Source organism: Ctenocephalides felis, unplaced genomic scaffold (genome assembly GCF_003426905.1).
Source record: "Ctenocephalides felis isolate EL2017-DRISC unplaced genomic scaffold, ASM342690v1 CF-g0.4_SCAFFOLD_03570, whole genome shotgun sequence".
Lineage (NCBI taxonomy): Eukaryota > Metazoa > Arthropoda > Insecta > Siphonaptera > Pulicidae > Ctenocephalides > Ctenocephalides felis.
In genome coordinates, this window is record NW_020539724.1 from 22,780,652 (window position 1) to 22,805,124 (window position 24,473).

The 24,473-nt window shown below is 26.0% G+C and overlaps 2 protein-coding genes across 3 annotated transcripts; both read right to left on the bottom strand.

The window, feature by feature from the left end:
• Positions 1 to 825: 825 nt before the first annotated feature.
• LOC113383619 (probable ATP-dependent RNA helicase DHX35) lies at positions 826 to 6,008 on the bottom strand. The gene is made up of 6 exons (XM_026621871.1): positions 5,865 to 6,008; positions 4,134 to 4,274; positions 3,378 to 3,531; positions 2,447 to 2,596; positions 1,796 to 1,948; positions 826 to 971 (listed from the first exon to the last, which is right to left on the bottom strand). The coding sequence occupies exons 1-6, from the start codon at positions 6,006 to 6,008 to the stop codon at positions 826 to 828; spliced, it is 888 nt and encodes a 295-aa protein (XP_026477656.1).
• A 7,186-nt stretch (positions 6,009 to 13,194) lies between these two features.
• On the bottom strand, positions 13,195 to 23,675 carry LOC113382717 (ceramide phosphoethanolamine synthase-like). 2 transcript variants are annotated; one of them, XM_026620948.1, is made up of 3 exons: positions 23,517 to 23,675; positions 23,207 to 23,418; positions 14,275 to 14,337 (listed from the first exon to the last, which is right to left on the bottom strand). In XM_026620948.1, the coding sequence occupies exons 1-3, from the start codon at positions 23,545 to 23,547 to the stop codon at positions 14,332 to 14,334; spliced, it is 249 nt and encodes an 82-aa protein (XP_026476733.1). In that variant the 5' UTR covers positions 23,548 to 23,675; the 3' UTR covers positions 14,275 to 14,331. The 2 variants fall into 2 exon arrangements, with proteins under 2 accessions (XP_026476732.1, XP_026476733.1); XM_026620947.1 differs by lacking the exon at positions 23,517 to 23,675 and having other exon boundaries at positions 13,195 to 14,337; positions 23,207 to 23,296.
• Positions 23,676 to 24,473: the final 798 nt, after the last annotated feature.

Genomic DNA, 24,473 nt, shown 5'->3' on the forward strand with positions numbered 1-24,473 from the left:
AACCTTTGAAACGTCGAGAAATGTAAAAATTTTCAATTCCGATTTTCGGCCCATTACAATAACTTACCCTACGGAAAGTTAAAAAACATGTTATTGTATTTTTATAATAAAGATAAACATATTCATTTCACACATATCAACTTCTCGATATGGTAAATAATCGATTTAATTAATAAAAAATAAATTAATTTATGAGTGATAAAAAGTATTCCGAGTGGATTTATTACACATATTTGAAAACGAACGAACACGTTAGTATTTTCTAAAAGAAAATTTTCACAAATCAATAATTTGTATAATTGAACCAAGTTTCCTAGGAATTTATTGGTTTAGTGTGTTCATTAAGACCAAGTACTCTATCGTTATACCACGTAAATCGTCAAATTTTAATTGTAACAAACGTCAATAAAAACTACTCAATTTTCTCAAACTTTCATGAATTTTTAAAACTAAACCACTTGTCGTAATCCCGTAAGTTCTATAAGACCATGATATATAACGCCAAAAAAAGTTCTATAATAAATGCATTTTATTTAAGTGCGAACGACAAATGTACCAAAATACTAAAGAACGTACATATGTTTAAGCACATTTTCTAATTAGAATCGAGAAATCGTGCTATAAAAGTACCGTGTTATATCTGTATACCAAAAAGATTAACGACTTTTGCAACAATTACATAAAAGTATTTAATTATCAAAAACAACGATTATAATCATTGTAATAATTAATAATTTTTAATATAAAATACAGGAGGATGGTAAATACATTGAACATCCCTTGCAATAAAATTTTTGATCACTAACACATATAAGTAAGAAAAACTCACCTATAAACTTTCCCGGGTTGAATTCTTCCAGCTCTTCCTGCTCTTTGAATACCATTGGCTTTGCTGATAGGAACTATTACTAAATTATCTACATGTGCTGCAGGATTAAATACTTTTAACTTCATATAGCCACAGTCCACAACTAAAATATATATTAAAACATGACTGATATATATATATATATATATATATATATATATATATAGAATTTTATGATATGAGTGGAACGAATATTAATTGTTTAATATGAACAAAACAGCACTCAGATTTGTTTAACACAACTTTATTTTATGATCACAGACGTTTTGAGACCATGGTGTGTCTCATCTTCAGTGTAATTTCAAAAACACTTACTTATATACTACACATTCTTTAATAATTTATTTAAATTTCATTTAATTTTTGATATACAAAAAACACCAACTATTCCTTGCAATGCTTGACACAGTACTAAAGAAACATATAACACTTACAGAAATATTCTAAACAAATTTGAAGTACTTATCTAGATGGAGACAGAATGGGTATCATTATAATGTAAACAAAAGGAGTGCTATCGCATACAAAAATCGATAAAAATGAAAAAACAAAAATAAAGTTGTGTTAAACAAATCTGAGTGCTGTTTTGTTCATATTAAACAATTAATATATATATATATATATATATATATATATATATTAAATATGAACAATACAACACTAATATTTTTAACATACTTTATTTAATAATTACAGACATTTCGAGACCATGGTATGCCTCATCTTCAGTGTTACCATGGTCTCGAAACGTCTGTAATTATTCAATAATGTGTGTGTTAAAAATCTGAGTGTTGTATTATTCAAATTTAACATTTAATATTCGTTCCACTCATATCACAAAATTCTGTATGTATGTATGTATGTATGTATGTATATATATATATATATATATATATATATAATGCCATGAAGTTTCATAAGCCTTACCATAAACTATACCAGGAATGGTAACTGATGTTTCGGCTATGTTTGTAGCAAGTATTACTTTTCTTTTCCCCCGAGGCGTTTTGAAAAACACTTTAAGTTGATCATTATTAGGCAAGCTGCCATACATTGGCAAAACCATTAAGTCTTCATAATCTAAAAATAATAATAAATTCAATTAAATATGAAACATCAAATGTAATTTTAAAAATAACTTTGATAAAATTATAATATATTGAAAAACGAGACTCATTGTAAAAGTACATTCGTGACTGCAAATATTGTTATAGGATAAATGAAATAAAAAATAATAATTGAATGAAAATAATCAAAACGACTGTTTAATATCTACATGGGTAATCTGTATACAAAATTTAATATCAACTATGATAATCGATTGATTTTAAATATTACTTGAATAAACAAAAAAAAAGACTTGAATAATGTATAAATTATACAATAAAGAGTTCATATGCATTTTAATGTCTGCATTTTTCAAATGTTATTTGATTCACTAATACAATTAATATAAACAATTCTGAACAAAAGCTAAAATATATATTTTATTCGCATGATATTAAAGCTGATAAATCACACTATATTATTTACAATAGTCTACAATACCTTTGGTTAGGTTACAATAGTTTACAATACCTTTGGTTAGGCAATGATCAGCCAGAATATTTTTGGCTTGGACAACTTCATCCATTCCTGTCAGAAAACAAAGAATATCTCCTGGATTTTCAGATTTATGTATCTTTAATACTGTATCAGCTGTAGCTTTAATGTAGCATGGTACAGGCTCTAAAAAAATAATCAATTAAATTAATTAAACGATAATTTTAAAATAAGAGTAAACATACATGAAATATAAGAAAGAAGTAAGTATACATATCTTTTCCTTTATAATAAGCTTGTATTTGCCCAATATAAAGATTTCAAGAAAATTCTGAAAACTTGATAATAATACTTGAAGATTAATATTTTATTTAAAAATATTTTACTTGATGAGGAAAAATGTATACTATAGAAAATGAATGCTCAACAATTTGTTAATCAAGATGAAATGGCTCAACTGGCTTTTATCTAACGCTAATTAGAAGATTTACATCAATTTATGTACTTTAAAAAAATGTAGGATGTTCAAAATCGATTTACGATTAAAAAAAATAAATTCCAATTGTCAATTACGAAGAAAATGCTCGGTCGATCAACTAATAAAATACAGCATATTAAACCGATTTGTTATAAAATTCATAGTTTGAAGTTTATAAATTTTTCTAGAATATTTAGAGAAAAATTAGAACAAATATATCTTCAACTCTTGATTACAAAAAAAGAATATTTAAACTAATACAAGTAAAAATTAACATTTCATTAAAAAAAACTGTCTTTACCAAAACCTAATACCACGATTGGAAATTAATATCCTTTAAACGGTTGGTGGAGTGAGGTTACAAAAAAATTTTAGTAACACTTAAGTGCATTTGTAAAGTATCAGTAATTTGTAATTTATAGATAAGCTTTCTACATATTTTATATCTAAATTTGTACTTGATTTTATCATAAAATTCGTTATATTTACCTTCAACATAATGTACGTCTACATGAAAAGTGCGCCCCTGGACACCAAGTATGGTGGCAGCGTCACCTAGTTTATTGGTGTCCGAAAAATATGTCTTCAAAAATTCAGCATCTACGGTTGCTGAAGATATTACCAGATGTAACGACTTCCGCTTCTATTTAGAATAATAAAACTCATAATCGCAACTTGTAAGTAATAAGAATTAAAATATAAATAATTTTGATATAATATATCAAGAAATTAAGTCAAAGAAAATAATTTGATATCACATATTAAAAAATTAAGTCAAAGAAAAATTTGGAAAGGTCTCACTTGAGAACTAATGTATAAGTATTGTATTAAGAACTAATATAAGTTATTATAAATATATTGTATCATAAATATATGAAGATATATAAAAAAAACCTTTGCAAATCTAATCAAAAATTGAATCACAAACTCGTTTATGAAAAAAACTAAATAAGAGATACAAAAAATAATAATAAAAAAGTGTCGAAAACGTATTTGACGTAAAATATATGATCATATATTACTCGAGTAATAGTAAACAGATTTATATAGTACAAATATCAATAAAGATCTATTAAAGAAAGTCTCTTATATAATTATATCTCAATTTTACTTTGCAGAATTAAATTTCAATATATGCCGAAAATGAATTGAAAACAATTATTAACATTTAACGAGTCAAATAATGTTATTTCATCAAATTAACTAAATAGGATTTACAAGTAAAATTTATTAAAAAATTGTTACCTTTAGAATTTTTTTAAGAAGTCCTAAGACCATATCAGTGAGCATATTTCTTTCGTGTGCTTCATCAACTATGATAATACTGTATTGTGTTAATAAAGGGCTAGCCAACATCTCTCTCAACAAGATACCTTCAGTCATAAACTATAAAAAAAATGTTTGAAATAAAAATATAAATCGCATTGTAATTATATAATTATATAGATTCAGCTATATAACAAATGAAGAGGTCCTAAGAAGAGTGAGCAGAGAAAAGACTTTACTGAACACGATCCTGAAAAGAAAAGGAAATTGGATCGGACCCCTTCTGCAAAAAGAGTGCCTCCTGCACGACAATTAATTAATAATTCGACACGACGTCGTCGAATGCAAAATAGAAGGACTAAAAGGATTGGGAAGAAGAAGAATGCAAATGATTGACGACTTACGCGAGAAGAAGAAATACATAGAACTGAAAACCGAAGCACAGCACCAGAAGTTTGGAAAGTTAAATTTATAAAAACGAATATAAAGTGATAAATGGTCATTAATTATAGAAATAAAATGGTAATTATAGTAATAAAATATATAGGTATAGTAATAAAATGGGAATGGGAATAAACAAGTAGGGGAGGAAAATCATTGATTTTGTGGTGATATCATACCATGGACCTGCCTTCGGGCAGACTATTATTTATTATAATTATTATAGATACAACTGTAATGCACTATCATGACTTTGAAGTTAATTTTCTTTTATTATTTGAATTGAACAACAATTCTCAGTGTTCAATGAAACCTCAGATGTTGTGAAGAATTTTCTAGAACCTAATGGTTATCCTTTATCTTTGTGATGAAAATTTTATATTGTTATATGATGCATTGTAACAATAAAAAGCACATTTCTCTTTATATTTTCAAGTAAAAGCGGGTCACTACTGCTTGATATTAGGTCCAGTCATTATAGTAAGTTCACCTCGGAATTCGAGATACCCAGCTGTAGGTCTGTAAATACTTGTATATTGACACCCTAAAGTTGTCTCAAAACCTACATATGGTAGAGGGTCAATACCATATGTAGGTTTTGAGATAACTTTACGGTGTATATACACAAGTATTTAGAGACTTACAGCTGGGTATCTCGAATTCCGAGATTCTTTCATAATTTAAGCTTAAATGACAGATTATAAAAAAACATTTCAAACCACGCGAGACAATTTGTATCATGTACAGTAGTGATATCCATCTTAACTTGGAAATATAAACCACAAATATGTTTCCAGTGAAAGAATAATGTAAAAATTCAAAAGAGCAAGGTATAAAAATAAAATAGTGTAAATGTTGTAAAAAATACAATCAATGTTTCATTGTTAATCAATTAGATTTCAATAAATATGTAGAACGTCGAATAGTAAAGTAAATAAAAATTCTATAAATGTATGATAAGGCAAAGAATCGATTAAAATATGGTAAAGGTAAATTGGTGGGCAAAAGATATAGAATAAATTTAACTTTTTTTTTACAATTGTAATAAAAGTGTTAAATTTATTGCATTTCTAGTCATAACTTTTATTAGCTTCTGCATTTTACTAATAATTGTAAATATAGAGCAGCATGGTACAAAATTTCATTATAGGTTAATTGTGTTGTGGAGAAGATCATACATAAATAATACGCAGACAAAGTTCAGTAAGCTACCAGCTAAATAATTCATTTATTAAATGATTCCTTGTAACAATAAATATTTAAACCAACCTTTATTGCTGTTTTATCAGAAGTACAATCGTCAAATCTGACTGCGTAGCCAATTTCGTCGCCTAGGGCAACATCGCGTTCTTCGGCAACTCGTGTGGCCAAAGAAACTGCTGCCACGCGCCTCGGTTGAGTGACGCCAATCATGCCCTTTTTGGCCCATCCTGCCTCTAAAAGATACTGAAAATGATAAATATAAAACATGAGTTAAAAAAGAAAATTATTTAGATATAGCTACCTGCTAGAGATGCTGCTATTTACAAATTTATTATTTTAGATGAATATAATTAACATTTCAATTAAAATTTGAAATCCATTGAAAAAATAAAGGAAATGTCGGTAGAATATTAAACAAAAAAACAAACTATCTACTAAATTTATTTTAGTTGTATTTATTTTACCTTTTGATTTTTTTTAACTTCCCGAAGGAAATTTCTTTTCAAAAAATTCATCTTGCTAATTTTACGATTTCTTGGCGTTTCAAGTTATTCTAAAACGTTTGAGATCTAAATTGGAAAAATTATGTGAGTGTGGGTTTAGGTGAGCCAAATTTAACCTTTATAAAATATTATAGTCCTACGAAAAGTGGTTAAATTATAAAAAATCATTAAAGGGCCGAGCATTTAGGACATACAAGCGCATGTTTGTGCACTGTAGTTAATACAATTACAGTATTATAAGTTACATTGAAAGATTTTATTTTTGAAATAAACAGTTGAAACTTTTATCAAAATAAAATCTTGATTCTTATCGATTAATACGTTAAGGAATAATGACAATTAAATCTAATTTTATTAGTGTTTAGTAGAAAATGTATGCATATTGGCATAAAATGTCTATGAAAAATGTGGTAATTTAATTTTATTGATTTGAAAACAAATTTTTGACTAGGGGGGTCCATTAATCACGCGAGGTTTTTAGGGGGAGGGGGGATTTGACAAAAAATCACGAAATATCACGTGGGGGAGGGAGGGGTATAGTAAGATATCACGTGTATTTATGTTTTAACTAATTTTTTTTAAAAAAGTTCAAACATTTTCAAAAAAAAAAAAATTTAAAAATTGTACAGTTTTTTCACGTAACTAAAAATACACGTGATGTTTGATGTGGGGGGATAATTTTGAATATCACCATGGATCATCAAGGGGGAGGGGGGTACAAAAATCCTTAAAAACTCGCTCACGTGATTAATGGACGCCCCCCCTACGTATATGTACTCAAATTAAAGTATAAAAGTCAAAGTATTATAAAGTAAAGTTATAACGTAATTAAATTATAAAAAAAAACTCAAATTAAAGTATAAAAGTCAAAGTATTATAAAGTAAAGTTATAACGTAATAGTTTACACATCTTTTACCAAACACAATAGATTCAGAGTAATATATTTTTCTTTTCCAAAAATAAACGATAAGATATTTCAAAATTTATTTATGAAATACTATATATTTATAAAATTAAAAAGAATTTCACTTAATTTATCGAAATTTGTACGGATTTTAACAAGTTTATTTTAGTTTTTATATCAGACTTCCGTACCAATATATAAAACAAATCATTTATAAGCTTAAAATATCCGTTTTTTATTCAAAAGCTAATTTTTTTAGTGCCATTCCGGATTTTTCATATCGGAAAATGGAAAATTGGTGCTAATTATCTTTATTTGTATGGAGTTGTGCTAACAAAATTATACTATATAAAAGTTCAATGACAGTGTGAACATTGAATTTTAATTATACCAGAACAAAGATGGCCCTTAAGACAATATTAGAAGTTCAAAATTGAAATGAATTTTTATCGATTTGTAATTTCCTAAATAATCGCGAGTTTTCCCGCACTTAATACACCGGATTAAAATATGTGGAACATCCGATTTTAAAAGTTATTACATACTTTAAAAAATTGGAAATTAAAGGTGGATCTGTAAGTAAACACTCAACTCTTTAAACGCTTAACACAAAAGTGCTACAAACTACATTGAGTCATTTATGTATTTAAAAATTTGCAAGAAAACGTTAAATATTCATAATATTCTGAGAATTTACTGTTTACAAAAATAAAACAAAATTTGTTAACAAGCATTTACCATAATAATAAGAAATATACAATATTTCTTATATAATATGTAATTAGATTCTTTAAAATTGCAGGGTTATCTAAATTTTATTATAAGTATATTATAATATGTATTTGAAATTAAATACAAATCAACAAGTTACTTGAAGCTACTAAGAAGTATCCAGCAAAAATTATTATAATTTTTAATGGAAGAAATGCAAAATATTTAAAAATCTAATAGACAGCAATAAAATTTGTAAGATTATGTAAGTAATTGAGATAAATAAATTAGAATTATAAATCTTTAATAAACACGATACGGAGCAGTGACAACTTAGAAATATAAATCTAAAAAATGATTCCAAATGAATAATAATAATTGCTTTTATTTTCCAAGTATATAAGAATAATGAATTAACTGCTTTTGTTAATGTTATTTAAAGACTTATTTATTCAAATTTGCTATTTTTAAAATTTTCAATAAAATTTACTGAATTTCCGTACTGATACCGATCAACCAAATTAATGATTGATGATCATTAAAATTATTAATAATTGAAAATTTTAAGAAAACTGGCAAACTGAATATAATTGTATCAAAATCCGAAAATTGTATCAATATCCGATAAGTTATTATATATGTACTTATATTGTTATATTATATTAATATAATATATATTATGATACTGGACAACTATCATACCAGATTATTTAAAACTTTTTTTTGTATGAAAAATCATACTAGTGTCATTAGAAAATCATCGATTAAAAATCAATAATTTTAGTTTAAGCAAAAATAAATATTTTTTATTTTCATATTCATACAATATATAATATTTATAACTTTCAGCATAAACAATATAAGTATAGATAACTTTTTAGTAACCTGGTTCAGACTTTAAACTGTTAGTTCTTAAAAACTAACAACTATACAACCCACAACCAATATTGTTGTGCATTCGGCATCATTTTAGATTTGTCCAATATGCTTTGAATATATAACTTTATTGAGCAAAATTTATTGTTCCCAAATAATATCGACAAATCCAAAAATAAGCCTATTTAGTATAAAGTAAATAAAAATTAAAAGCGAACAAAACAATTGCAATCTATATTATACCTCTAGCGAATTTCAATGTACTACCATCAGGCAAATATTTTTTGTAACATTAGGCAATCTGTGCGCTTATAAAGTGGTCTTTCAAAACTTATCTTAATATAATATTAATTTTAGTTATCATGCTACTAAATACTTTTTCTCGCATGGTCCATAAAAAATCAGTCAATTTTTATGAGTGACCAATTAATATGAAAATTTGAAAAATATTGAATAAAAACGGATAACGATTTTATTTCTAACAAACGTTTCGAGACTAGATTTGTCTCCTTTTCAATGTTTATATATAATAAAGTTCTTCTGTAATGATGTATGTAAATGTATTCCTCCAAAACGATTATTCTGATTTTGATAAATCTATCTGAAGTTTGTTAAGGAAATTTTTTAGGATGTATGTGATTATAAAAATATAGTAATATTATAGAAATAAATGTAAAAATTGCAATAAACAACATATCATTGTTTGACATTGAAAATATTTTAATACATAAGAACTGTCATCTGTCAAAAATTCGATTTACTTGAAATTTGAATTTAGTTTAAGAGAGCCTAGACAATATTGGTATATAATATCCATATTCATAATAATGAATAAGAAAAATTTAATATCTACAATATTATTGCCGAAAACCAGCTGATCTTATTTTTTTTGATTTTTTGATCTTATGCAATTATATTTTGCTTTACTTTACTAAATTATTTAAATACAAAAGAACATTTTCTTTTATTGAAAAAAACTCTTATTATAAACATATTTAATTTATATTACACTAAAAATGAGATCAGGTTTCGAAACGTTTGTAAGAAATAAAATCGCAATTTATTAGTCAGTTGCAAAATAAACTTTTGGAACACTTATATAAAAATTATTGCAGAAAAATATAGGTACACATATTCTGCAATAATTATCTGTATCTATTATAAATTTGCAATCATAAAAAACTAGCATCAACAAGACCATGCGAGATTTTCTTCACTCAAATTCTTTGTGCGATTTTTTTTTTTTGAAAATCTAATTTTGACTAGACAATTTTGAAAAACCTTCACCCAAACTTCGGTGTCGCTAATTAACTATTCTTGTTTAACAAATTTCATAAAAGTTTGAAACAAAATATATCACAAATCACATTACATTATATCACTCAAGATTATTATATCATTTTGTAATGGATAATACAGTTTTTCAATAAATAATCATTTTAGAACTGAAAGCCCACTTACGGAAGATACAATTACACAAAGCGCAAATTTAACTTAAAATTAATAGCGGTTTCAAAACCACTTTAATAAAAAAAAAATGCATAAATGAATACTTGTACATAAAAATATAAATATATATTACTGTGAGTACTTAAGGATTTAATTCTAAGGGCGGATTGCATCAAAGTATGTATTTAGTGATGAAAAATTCGAGTATTTACAAAAATACAAAAGTACTAACAATATAAGTAATACAAATTAAGTTTAGTAGCACAATTGGTTGTGTGATAAATGTAATTGAAAATAATTCTGAATAAATGGATAAATTAGTTAAGCCTTTAAATAATATGGTATTAACATTTTATATTTATAAAAATTATGATCATATTAATCTTTAAGAAGGTGTAAGATGTGTTATGAGGCAAATAAATTGAATAATAATAAAACAATCAGATAAAAAACATAAGCTGTGGTATAATGAGCAAGGCCACATATTATCTTTATCGCAAATTATCAAAAAATAATGAATAAATTGCGTTATAGATTTTTAATTATTATGTATTAAATCTTATCAATATGTATTTTCAATAATTTCACATAAGAACGCAATATTTGTGCTCATCAAAAATAAATGAGAATCAATTTTCGAATAATAAGTTTTGTTGTAAAATGAGGCAGTTACGTGCAATTTATATTTTCTACAAATTAAAATAATTGTTTTAGTTAATATCAATAAAAAAAGTGAAAACAATCATCACATAAAAAAACATGAAAAATATTTGAAAATCTCATGGAAATAATGCAATCCACCCTCAGCACCCAATAGATAAGGGCCTTTTAAATAATGTAGTAATTTCGCCAAGAATAATTTCGTTAATTATATATTGTATGTATATATATATATATATATATATATATATATATATATATATATATATATATATATATATTAAATCTTAGGTCTTATTCACAAAAAATATATCAAATAACCAGAATTTTACATGTGGTTCAAGTTTCAATTTTGTTTCATAGGTTATTCAATAATTCATTTTTCATGAATAAGACCAACTGAGTCTAAAACTATATACTATTGTATTATATAAATATAATATTTGAGCATAAAATGCAAGCTATATACTTCTTTTAGCAGTCTTTAACAATTAAAACCTCTTATATTTTATGTATATATAAGTACACTTGCGTTATAAAAGCTATTCGTATTAAAAATATTCATTTATTAATGAATTTAAAATAAAGTATTTCGAGATAAATATATAAAACATGACAATTTGTGGAAAATATTTAATTCCGATTTCTTCTTAAATATCGGACGGTACGTATTTTGTGAAGCTATAATTATATGTCCTATTTTTACAAAAATAAGAAAACAAACTAAGCCTTTCGATACCTTCAGGAATCTTAAATCATAATCATTACATAGCAATAATATTAGATATTACACTACCATCCCCATGTATAATTAATAATAGGCTTATATATTGATTGTTACAACAACTGCATAAAAATAATGTTTTTTTTTCAAGAACCAATGCAAGCCTCGAATTATCAAAGCAAAACAAATTAGTCCACAAATTTGAAAACTACAGTATAAAATCAATAATCGTAATAAGTAAAGTTAAGCCTTTTCGTTGTTAAGACTATTTAAAAGATTAATCTGAAAGATTAGTAAAAATTTCTTAATTAGTAATTGTAATTTGTATGTAAATTACTTTTACTTTCATAACATTAAATTTAATTTGAAAAAATTTGGTATTGTATCGAGTTGAGTATCATATCAATATTCATGTTTTTTGTAGATGGCATAGTTGGAAGGAGAGGCCTTTACAGGGTATATGGCTGCTTGCGAATTAATTTGGTTTTTATGACAGTAACAATCTTCATTTTAGATGTATAAAACGAATATTATTAATATATTAATATTTCCCTTTGGTGTTTTGTATAAATTGATCCAATGAGCAAATCAATGCAAGCTTATATAGTTTGGTCTTCTTAGTAAAAGATTTGGACCATTTGCAAAAAATACAAAAAGCATTAAATATCGAGCTTAAGTAAATTGGAATTTATCTGCACTAACTTAAGATTGGCTTTTAGAATGCTTTGAAATTGGTTACAGGGCATTTGAACAAAAATATTTAGTAGGAACTTCTATAGCTCGAATTCTAACAGATTTAGAAAAAATGACAAATAACACCAAAACATTTTATAAATGAAGCTCAACTATATTAGAAAATGATCAAGTATCATCAGTTCTGAAAAATAATTCAACTACTGGAAATCATCAATACACAAGTTTAATGAAGATATTTTACAACAGAAAATAGAAGAATTTACTCCAGAACCACTCAAAAATGATGTTGATTTCGAAAGACAAAGATCAATTTTGATTGAAGACCTAGTTGGTGTGGGAGTAAGAAAGCCACCAATTCTAAATCAAACCCTAAAAGACTATGAAATCAGACATTTGTTAATGTTCTAGTTTTGCCATCAAACTATTTAAATGAATATCTATTTGAGAACCCAATACCCAATCCAAAAAATCAATCACTTGTTTAACTTTAAAAATCACTGTTTAATTTGTTAAAAATAATATTTTAACGATAAATTTTAAATTTTAACTGTTATGATTTCATATAAAATATACAATTATTTCACTTAATATTATGTATACAAATGGTTATTTTAAAAGCACATTAAGACGGACTGGTTTCTTATCTTGGCATATAAAATTTAAAATAAAATTTAATAATGCATTTGTAATAAGCTTAAATCATTAATTTGAACAAATGCATCATATAGAGTACATGTATAACTTCAATAAATATAACTATATAATTTAATAAGTAACACAGGCAAGTACGTTATATCAAAAGCAAATTCAATTTGCGTAACAAAGAATCTTTTAAAAAAAAATGATAAATCTCGAATAAAATCTTTTTTAAATCACAATGTTGTACTATTCCCAGTCAACGAGTTAAAAATAAAATTTTGGGCCTCCAAAACATGCATCTCTGTTAAACATATCGCACACAACAAAACAACAAAACCAATATGTTGTATCCCCCTTAAAAATCCCCACATTTTATCACAGAAAATTCCAAATAGTAAGCAGTGCAGCAAAGAATGCACATTTATCACTCTCCACATCCAACAAACAGCAAAAAATAGATTTGATCGTAGAACCAAATCTTGCTTTGTAAGTTCTATCAATGGCAAGTTATCTCTTTCAAGCATATCCTGATATAAAGCAATGTATCGGTTCCAAGCAGTACTGCTCAATAAAAGTTGACCCGAGAAACACAAAACAACATTCATTAACTTTCTAGATGTTATCTTCATTTTATAAAGTATACCACATTCAATGATTTTGTTTTCTGTTGGTAAAATAGGTTGCAAAGGTGTATAGCCGCGCCTTGGAGGATTATTTTTTAAACACAAAAACACACCAATCATTAGGGCTATACAACCTAAACCATCACATATTCCATCTACATAATAACCCATAGTACCAATCTCAGAACGTTCACCTCTTATATGCTTCTTTACTCTGGCAACATGACCATCTAGATCGTCCAAAAAAGTTCTGAACTGAAATAAAATCACACCGATTCTCCTGAATATGATATCATCAGTAGCAATAAATTTTGCAGCCAAAAGAGCTACGAATACATGTGAGAATGAGATCATGTTAGGAGTAATCCAGGAACTTTTAGAAAATCCGATTAAAGTGTCTGAAGCAGTAGCCAGAGGTGCAAATACATAGTGATTTGTATGGTCCAGCATCAAAGCTTTCACTGTAACATCGCATAATGGATTAATTTTGCAATCAATCCATGTCACTGTTTCATATGGTACTGCATCCACTTTATTCACAAGTACTGCATTATTTTCCGTTAAATTGAAGTGATAATTTTTATCAATTGGGTAGTTTTGTATGCGCAAATACAAATTAACATCCATATAAACATACCACAGCAGAAGAATGCCAAATAAAGAAAGCAATAACTTGCTTATGTGAGAACTCGGGCCAACCATTATTAATAGATTTATAAGACGAATTGATTGTTTGTTCTCAGAACTTCAATCCTGAAATGAAAAAACAAAGTTATACATTTACTCAAGTCAGCTGTGAATCCAGATAAATTAAATTATGCAAAGTGTTAATATGAGCAAAAATGTTTGCAAAAGAATGTTAATTTGAAATATACATTAAGCTTAATTAGTTTAAAGCACTAAACATGAGTGAAGAACGAGAACAAACAACCAATCCAAAAAGCACTGTCTGCTTTACACAGATTCGAATCTTTCTGACTTTATGAATTACTATGTAATATGTACCTACACATAAATTACCATGTAATTTAATATAAATTATTTTATAAGCAAATGAAATGGATAAAAACAAATTGTTCACTAAAAAAATTTGGTTCATATAATTAAATACCTCATAATAAATATGTATTCACAAAATTGTCTAAAATCACACATTTTAAAAGAACCTCCTAAAACATACTTTGTATGCGATTTGTACATTTCTTGTGTAGAATAACACTTTCAATTCAAAATATATTTCTAAAACTTTTGCCTTTATCGATTTTTTTATGAAGAGATAATTTTTTTTAATTTTCAATTTTCAATAGTTCCAATGTTTATTTCACAATTTTAAAAGCATTATTTCTACCCATTTATTTTTTAAAAACAGAAAGTCCGATGAATGAAAATATGGACAAATATGTATGTATATAGCTATAATACCCAAAAATTTTGGGCCAAAATAATAATATTTTCCAAAACTCAGATATTTCTTGTGGTGGTATGTGGAAAACTTGTAGAAGTACATTAAAATATGAAACAACTTAGTTACAACATTGAAACGAATAATGTTTTTAGATATTTTACACAGAAAACCAACCATATATTTTGGAGAAAAAAAAACTTAAGTATTAATTATGATAAATGTTAAATTTTATGTGAATGCATACGATACGTTGAATATGTATATAAACTTGACAAAATTTTGAAAATCATATTCTTAAATCTGGATTATCCACTAGTAACTCATGTTTCGAAATAATATGAAATGGACATTTCTATAAAAACAAAATTATTAACATTGAATTATACGCATCGCTTATACTTCACGCATTGTGTAGGAACATAAGAGCTTGTAGTAGGAGGGTGAAAATATAGGTCAGTTTCTAAGTAAGATTATCACTAAAACCATGAGACGAGCATTTTACATAGGTACATTAAATATAAATCGCCTAATTTTCGTTGCAAACGTCTCGGTGAATTTTCACCTAAAACTAATCAGTATCATTCCCAACTAATATCTTTCGACCAGTTTCTGATTTTTTAAAATCGATTCGGTGGTATGAGCTTAAAAAAAAAGTTTAACACTTTTTCGAAATTAGAAAAAAAAACGGCTAGGCCGATCATCGCACAAAACTGACAAACGATAGTCCTCATCGAGATACGTCGAGTGGCTTTTAAATTTTTGAAATCGGTCCAGCCGTTTTTAACAAAACGTCTATTTACAGCAAAAAATCTGTTTACATACAGACATACACTCACACACATACTTCTTCCAAATATGGTCTCATTCGATTCAGAATGGCTTGAAACGTCGAGAAAACATAAAATTGGCGAATGGGATTTTTTGATAAAAACAAACTTCTTCGGGAAGTTAAAAAATTTAATGGTGAGTTTGTTTCTCGCAAGAAGAGAAGAGAATTTTTTAATACCTTTATATAATATAAATAAATTATAATAAATTTATAAATAATAAATTTATTTAAAAAAAATCAATAACTGATTGATCTACTTCAAAATAAATTATATTTGGGTTACAATGATAATTATTGTTGAGACCATGTCTGATGCAAAATAGAGCAATGAAAGGATACATCCTACATATCGTAGCTTCGAACAAAGAACCAGCATTATATTTTATTTTAGAATCTATTGATTATCTAGTTCTAGTGTTATTGGATGATTTAAATGTTACTGAGACATATCTCGTTGTCACATGAAATTAGCTATCACTAAATTTTCAATCAAGAACATTCATAAAGAGTATCTTTACACCAGGCCGAGCAATAAATGCAGTGTTATCTCTTGGCTGTGGCGTGAAAACCAAGTCCATGTATTTGCACGATAATGTCTGAGATCAACGTTCAAATCTCATCCGTTATTTCAATAATTTTGTGAGTAAAACCGCATTTTAATCATTAATCATCCTGCTAGGTTTGCTGAAACAATTTTACACAATGGTATTGTATCTCACAAAAAGTTGTATCAAATCCGGAGAGACTAATTCGAATAAATAAACTAAACCAATCCTGACCAAAACTTCTGCCGTTGTTCTAATTTCTTTATGTGCCTATGTATTTCTTTATAAATCTTTTTTAATCAAATAAAATAAAACCTTAATATTAGTTGAATGCATTTAAAAATAACATTCTTTAACAATATCACAATTCCGATACAATCACCCGATAGGCTAAATGAGATATCTTCTATTTGTGCTAGATTTATATTGACATTTGTTGTTGACATATAATAAATTTCAAATATAAATCATATAAGAACAACTATTTGCGCACATACATATTGTTAACAGTCTATCTGCTTTCTTTGTTTTGTATTAACAGATGGCATAAAATTACAAAAAATAACTTTTTGCACACCTCAGAAATGTTAAATTATAAGATTTCTGATATCAGGGACTAAATTCCTAATCCATAGCAAAAAGATATATTCGAATAACAATCATCTTAATAAATTCAACCAACATAATAAAAATTCATCGATATAAACATAATAAATTACTTTACTACAATAATCAATAAATTAGAAAATTCAACCTTTTCCTCAATTTATATTTGCTAGCCTTTATATAATTGTAGACAAACAAAGTGCATAAAATGCATTTAAAAGTAGAAAGATTATTGTCACAATTTATCATTTGCATAGAATGAATTATAAATTTTGTATAATAATATTTTATTTAATTAAAAACTAAATATGGCGTAGTATATTTTTGATATTGTATTAAAAAAATGTGTCCTTTATAAATTTTCTTCAGACTAACTTTATTGCAACAGTACAAGAAAAATATCCAATTCCAATTTAACGAAAAAAACTTTAGAAAAATGAAATTGGAAACAGTTATTAAATTCTAATAGCAAAACCAGAAAATTTGAAGGCTTTTTAATTTTAAGAATTTAAAAGTTCTAATCGAAAGGTATAAACTTGAGTATTCATAATTTATGTAAAACGATTGTTTGAAGTAAGATAAGCATAATTGCATAAAGCATTATGATAAATACGTTATTATAATATATCATATCTCATGCAATAAAATTCATCAATCGCCATTATACCATTTATAAACAAAATACCATTACCATTATTTATAGTAAAATTTATCAATTGCCATTATAGCATTTAAGATACATGTAAAACGATTGTTTAAAAAACATTAGCAAAATTGCATGAAGTGGTAAAGTTTATAAACAAAATACCATTACCATTATTTATAATAAAATTTATCAATTGCCATTATAGCATTTAAGATACATGTAAAACTATTGTTTAAAAAAGATAAGCGTAATTGCATAAAGTGTAAAAGTATTATTATTATGATAAATTATATATACGGTCTCATGCAATAAAATTTATCAATTGCCACTATATCAATTTATAATTAGCAAGTGATCTTCATAAAAATGTATGATAAAATTCATTAAAAATTAGATGACAAATCCTATTTTTAAGATTATTACTAATATTAGAATTTTGTAGTTTTCAATATTTTAACTATATCCAAACTTCTTATCGCACATATTTTAAATGTAGTCAATGGTAAAAGTAGAATAAGATTCAGTTATGTATTATTTAGCATGTCTTGTTTACCTAAGAAATTTGAAATATTTAAATTAATACATATATATTCATACACTGTGCATGAAAGAATCAACATGACCATAGGATGAATTTTAATTCGCTAAATTTAATACCAAAAACAAACTTACTGTGGTATAAGGTTTTGCAAATGAGCTAGCTGATAACTAACAAATCTTATTTATGAGATTTGTTGCTTTTGCTATTAGAATTTTCAAGATTTCAATATAATTTTAACTATATTCAAGCTTACTTAGCATTACTATCATTATATAAATATTTGTCCACTTTAAACTATAAGATAAACTGTAATTCATTTGAGAATAAAATCTACTGCAAAAAATTAAGTAGACTGATGTAAAGTTTTACAAGTTAATATTGAAGAGAACATATGAATCTATTAAAATGTGGTCGACTGATAGCTAACAAATCCTGTTTATGAGATTGTTTTTATCAATATTATTAGAATTTTGTAGTTCTCAATATAAATTCAATTGTATTCAAACTTTCTTTGCACATATTTTAAATGTACTCAATAGCAAAAGTAGAATAAAATTTCGGTTATTCATTATTTAGCATGTCTTGTTTATCTAAGCAATAATTTATAATGTCCAATCTCATACACTGATCATCAAAAGATCTATACTATTATAAGTATTTATCTAGTATTTAACGCCCTCAAGATATATAGGAACTGCAAAAAATATCTGGTATAAAGTTTCCCAAGTCAATTTCCCGAAAAAAAATTACAGCCAAATTGATAGATAAGAAATCTGGTTTATGAGATTTGTTATTAATATCACTAGAATTTTGAAATTTTCAATATATATTTATTAAGATTCAATCTTTCTTCAAATCTTTGTATCACTTTCTTTATATAAAAATATGTGCACTTTAAATGTAGACAATAACAAAAGTAGAATGAAATTCAATTATTCACTATAAAGCTTGTTTTGTTTCCCGATTTAATAATAATGTTTCATATCACTGTGGCTATAAGTTGAATTTTGATTCACTTGAGATAAATATTGACTGCAAAAAATTAGTGTGGTTTAAAGTTTTCCAAGTTTTTCATGGAGAAAATCTATAGCCATTAAAAAGTAACCGACTGATAGCTAACAAACCAGTTTAGATATGTTACTAACATTATTAGAATTTTGCAGATTTCGACATGCATTTAACTATGTTCATACTTTCTTTTGATCACTTTATGTGCAAATATTTTAAGTTTAGACAATAGCAAAAGTAAAATAGGATTCAGATATTCACTATTTAGCATATTTTGTTACCCAATTTAATTAAAATGGGAATCACACACTGTATCAAATTAAAATTGTAGATAAAATGTAATTAACCCGAGAGAAAAATCTACTGCAAAAAAGTAAGTATAAAATTTTGGAAGTTAATTTCATGGATAAAACTTACAGCTATTAAAATTTTGCCAATTGATAGATAACAAATTCTGTTTAGAAGAGTTGTTATTAATATTATTAGAATTTTGTAGTCTTCAATAAAAATATAAATATAAACAAGTTTTTATTTATCACTTTTGTGGACACATTTTGAATGTAGGCAGTGGTAAAAGTAAAATAAGATTCAGTAATTCAATATTAAGCATGTTTTGTTTCGCAAAGCAATTTATAATGTTCTATCTCATACACTCTATTTATACAAGTAGTTCAATATTTAGCATGTTTTGTTTCCCAATTTAATTATAATGGTCAATCTCACAAACTGTATATCAAAACGATTTTAACAACGATAAGAGAAAATGCAAATCGATTACAATAAATTAAGTAGTCAGGTACAAAGTTTTCGAAGTTAATTTCATAGAGAAAATTTATTATAGCCAATTGATAGTTAACAATCCTGCTTATGAGATTATATACAAGTAGAGGAAATACGGACAAAATAGTATATATGAACAAAATGACACCACTTGAAAATTGGGAAATTTTAGTAATGTTTTCGTGAATGTATAACATGAAGAAAACTATAATCACAATCCTGTCAGAGGTTCAGCGTCATTATTAGTCTTGTCACAGTAATCAGTTCAAATGTTTATCTATCCTCCAAAAGTTTATTTTTCAAGCAGTAATTATTTGTATTAAATTATTTGTAATTATTTTTATTAAAATCAATGAACTTATGCCATTAAGTATATAGTGAATTTGATCAATTTATTGCAATTATCAGGTGTTTAATGAAAATTTGATTATTTAATATTTATTCAATTTTGTTCACTTTCAGACAAAATAACATACTTATACAAAAGACAAAATGACAAGTATTATTACACGAGCACTACAGAGCAGTCCATTCAAAGGCAAGAGAAAAAAAATTAAAACCTGTCAGTTGTTTTTAACTTTTACTATAACTACTAAAAACAAACTAAAGCATCCACCTGATGACGTAAATAGCATGATATATGGATACAATAACAAACAATAAAGTGTGTGAGTACATTATATATTGTGAGACACAAATAGTGATATTTAGATATAAATATTGTAGAGAGTGTAATTAAAGGCAATAAACTAATAAATAAATTAATAGAGGCAAACGGAGTTAACACACTGGTGAAAAGAGACTTGCATTTATAGCATAAACCTCTTTTCCTACACTGAGCCGGCTGAAGGTTGGTTACGATGTATAATTTGTTACCTTTGGGCTTATGCTTTACATGATCGAGAATAAAAAAAAATTCTTTGTGAACTGTCTTCTTAAAAATTAGCATGTCAGTATGTCCTTACAACATATATGTATGTATATATATATATATATATATATTTACATTACAATATATATATATATATATATATATATATATATATATCTTTACATTACAATATATATATATATATATATATATATATATATATATATATATTTACATTACAAATTTACACAAAAGAATCTCTCAACATAGAAATAATTCAAAAAATAAAAATCTGTGTACAACAATGCTCTCAGATTACATTAATACTATTCAACATAACATTGATCTTCTAAACCCGAGTATTTTACATTTTGAAATCAATATATTTAAAAGAAGATTTAGTGAAGGTTGTCTAATATAGTTAAGCAATAAAGCAATCAACAAGAGATTTGTCAGCTATTCACTCTGCAATGATTACAAAATATTCCTCGACAATTTTTCAAACAATATTTGTTGTTGTTTTACAAGTTTGCACATTTCTTAAAAAAATCTTTGTAAACGCATTCATTCAGAGTTTAGACTTCAACAACTATGTACACAAATCTAGTCTTTTAACTCCAATTCATAATTAGTTTTAAATAGTTGAACTTGAATTAGTTTGAAATGTTAGTTTTTTAACTTTAATTCATAATTAGTTTTAAATGTTTGAACTACTGATAGCTTGGTGTTAACATTGTGTCAATTAGTGTAGTATAGTGTTTAATTGTTTTTATCTGTGAGTACCTATTTTTAAGTCCAATATGTTGTATAAATTTCCTTTCTTAAATTAATTACAAATAAACTTTTTAGTTTTGTCACTGAATGGATAATAAAACTGTTTTACTAATTGCTTTAGTCATTTTATCCACAATAAAGAGACAAAATGGTTTTTGAATTTAGTTGCATTTTTCTTTAATAATATGTTATTATAGCTTCTACTTAATTAAAAGAATATGTAAAGCCCGTAGCCAATGAACATAAAAATGGGGAAAATGATTGAGAATGATTAAAATATCATTAAATAAATAAATATCATTGAAAAAGAAAGAGAAGAAGTCGAGAGAAATATCGACTGCAAAAATCTAAACAGGATTGTACAAAAATTTTCAAGTTAATTTCATTAGATAAAATTGCAAATAATTGCAATGATAAAATTCTTATTAAATTATTATAACGGCAATAACTCTGATTAAATTATCTCAAGTACCAAAGGATTTATAATCCAGTTATCAAAATATCAACTAAAAATAATGAAGCAGGATTGTATAAATTTTTTCAAGTTAATTCCATTAGATAAAATTGCAAATAATTGCAATAACAAAATTCTTATTGAAATATTAGAAATAAAATAATAATCTGATTGAATTATCTCAAGTACCAAAGTATTTATGCTTCAGTTATCAAAATATCGACTGCAAAAAAACTAAGCAGAATTGTATAAGTTTTTTCAAGTTAATTTCATTAGATAAAATTGCAAATAATTGCAATAATAAAATTCTTATTGAAATATTAAAATAATAAATAATGAATCTGACTGAATTATCTTGAGTACCAAAGATTTATAATCCAAATATCAAAATATCGACTGCAAAACTAAGCAGGATTGTATAAAATTTTACAAGTAATTTCATTAGATAAAACTGGAAATAATTGCAATAATAAAATTCTTATTAAAATATTAAAAATAATAAATAATAAATTTGATTGAATCCAAACCAAAGGATTTCAATTCAGTTAACAAAATATCGACTACAAAACTAAGCAGGATTGTATAATTTTTTTCAAGTTAATTTCATTAGATAAATTGCAAATAATTGCAATAATAAATTTTTTATTAAATATTAAAAATACTAAATAAATCTGATTGAATTATCTCGAGTACCAAAGGATTTATAATTCAGTTATCAAAATATCCACTACAAAAAACTGAGTAGGATTGTATAAATTTTTTCAAGTCAATTTCATTATATAAAATTGCAAATAACTGCAATAATAAAATTAGTATTAAAATATTAAAAATAATAAATAATAAATCTGATTGAATTATGTCAAGTACAAAAGGATTTATAATTCAGTTATCAAAATATCGACTATAAAAAACTGAGCAGGATTGTATAAATTTTTTCAAGTTTTCATTAGATAAAATTGCAAATAATTGCAATAATAAAGTTCTTATTAAAATATTAAAAATACTAAATAATAAATCTGATTGAGAATTATCTCAAGTACCAAAGGATTTACAATCCAGTTAATTATATCTAACGAGGAAATGAGTCACAGTAGAAATATACAAATTGCGCGCTACAAATACAAAAACTCAAAGATAATTTTGTAATTATTTTTATCACTTACTTGTGGAACCTGTGTACTTTTTCCTGAACCGGTTTCTCCTATCAGAATAACAGTTTGATACAAATCCAAAGTATACAATATATGGTCCTTGATACTCCTTATTGGCAATTTTTCACGTTGAAGACTAAGACTTAAATTATTATTCGGATTGAATGTGAACGTTGTAACATCCTCTTCCAAAATATAATCGGGTTTATCACAAATTGAATCACCTGAGATAAGAAAGAAATAGATAAAAATTATTGTTCCAAATATTGAGGTTAGCTGTGTGACCTTGTTTATTGTAAAATGATTTGCTTTAATAACTGACCTGGCTTTATAAACTTAGGTTTAAAATTCATATTTAATTCACTAAACAATATTTTCTTTCACATTTTCCGCGTAAGTGATAGATTGTAAGCGAAAGGCCGATGAACGTCAAATGCTATTTTTAGAATGGTCCGACTCGATTTATGTTTGAACTCACACACTTATGAAAATAACACATACGAATGGATTTATTTATGAATAAAATTTGTATTAATTATAAATCATGATATAACTGCTTTTGCATACAATAAAAAAATCGAAATAAAAAAACAACACAACTAAAGATAATACTGAAATCATACGATGTCAGGCGATCGGTTTGTTGTGACTGACGGATTCGAGCGTAAACAAAATTAGAGTTCACATACAAGTGCTGCCAACAATAGAGTAATCAAAAAATGGGGAAACATTTCGAAATAATTCGTATTAATTGAGGCCAGAAATTTAATAATCATAATCCGACATTTAATTGAAACAGATACAGAATTTAATTAATCATCACAAAACACGAATGTGCATTATTTCGGTTTCATAAATAATTAATTATTGTCCAGTTATATACAAGCGCTGCCAACAATAGAGTAGAAATTAATGGAGAATCTTTATTAACTTCCCGTAGGCGGGCATCCATTAATAACGTGAGCGAGTTTTTAAGGATTTTTTGACCCCCTCCCTCTTGGTGATACATGGTGATATTCAAAATTACCCCCCTCCCCCACCAAACATCACGTGTATTTTTAGTTACGTGATATATCTGTAAATTTTTTTAATTTTTTTTGAAAAGGTTTGATTTTTTTTAATAAAATCAGTTAAAAAATAAATACACGTGATATCTTTCTGAACCCCTCTCTCCCCCACGTGATATTTCGTGATTTTTTGTTAAACCCCCCCTCCCCCTAAAAACCTCACATGATTAATGGACGCCCCCTAGGGTAAGTTATAGTAATCGCAAAAAAAT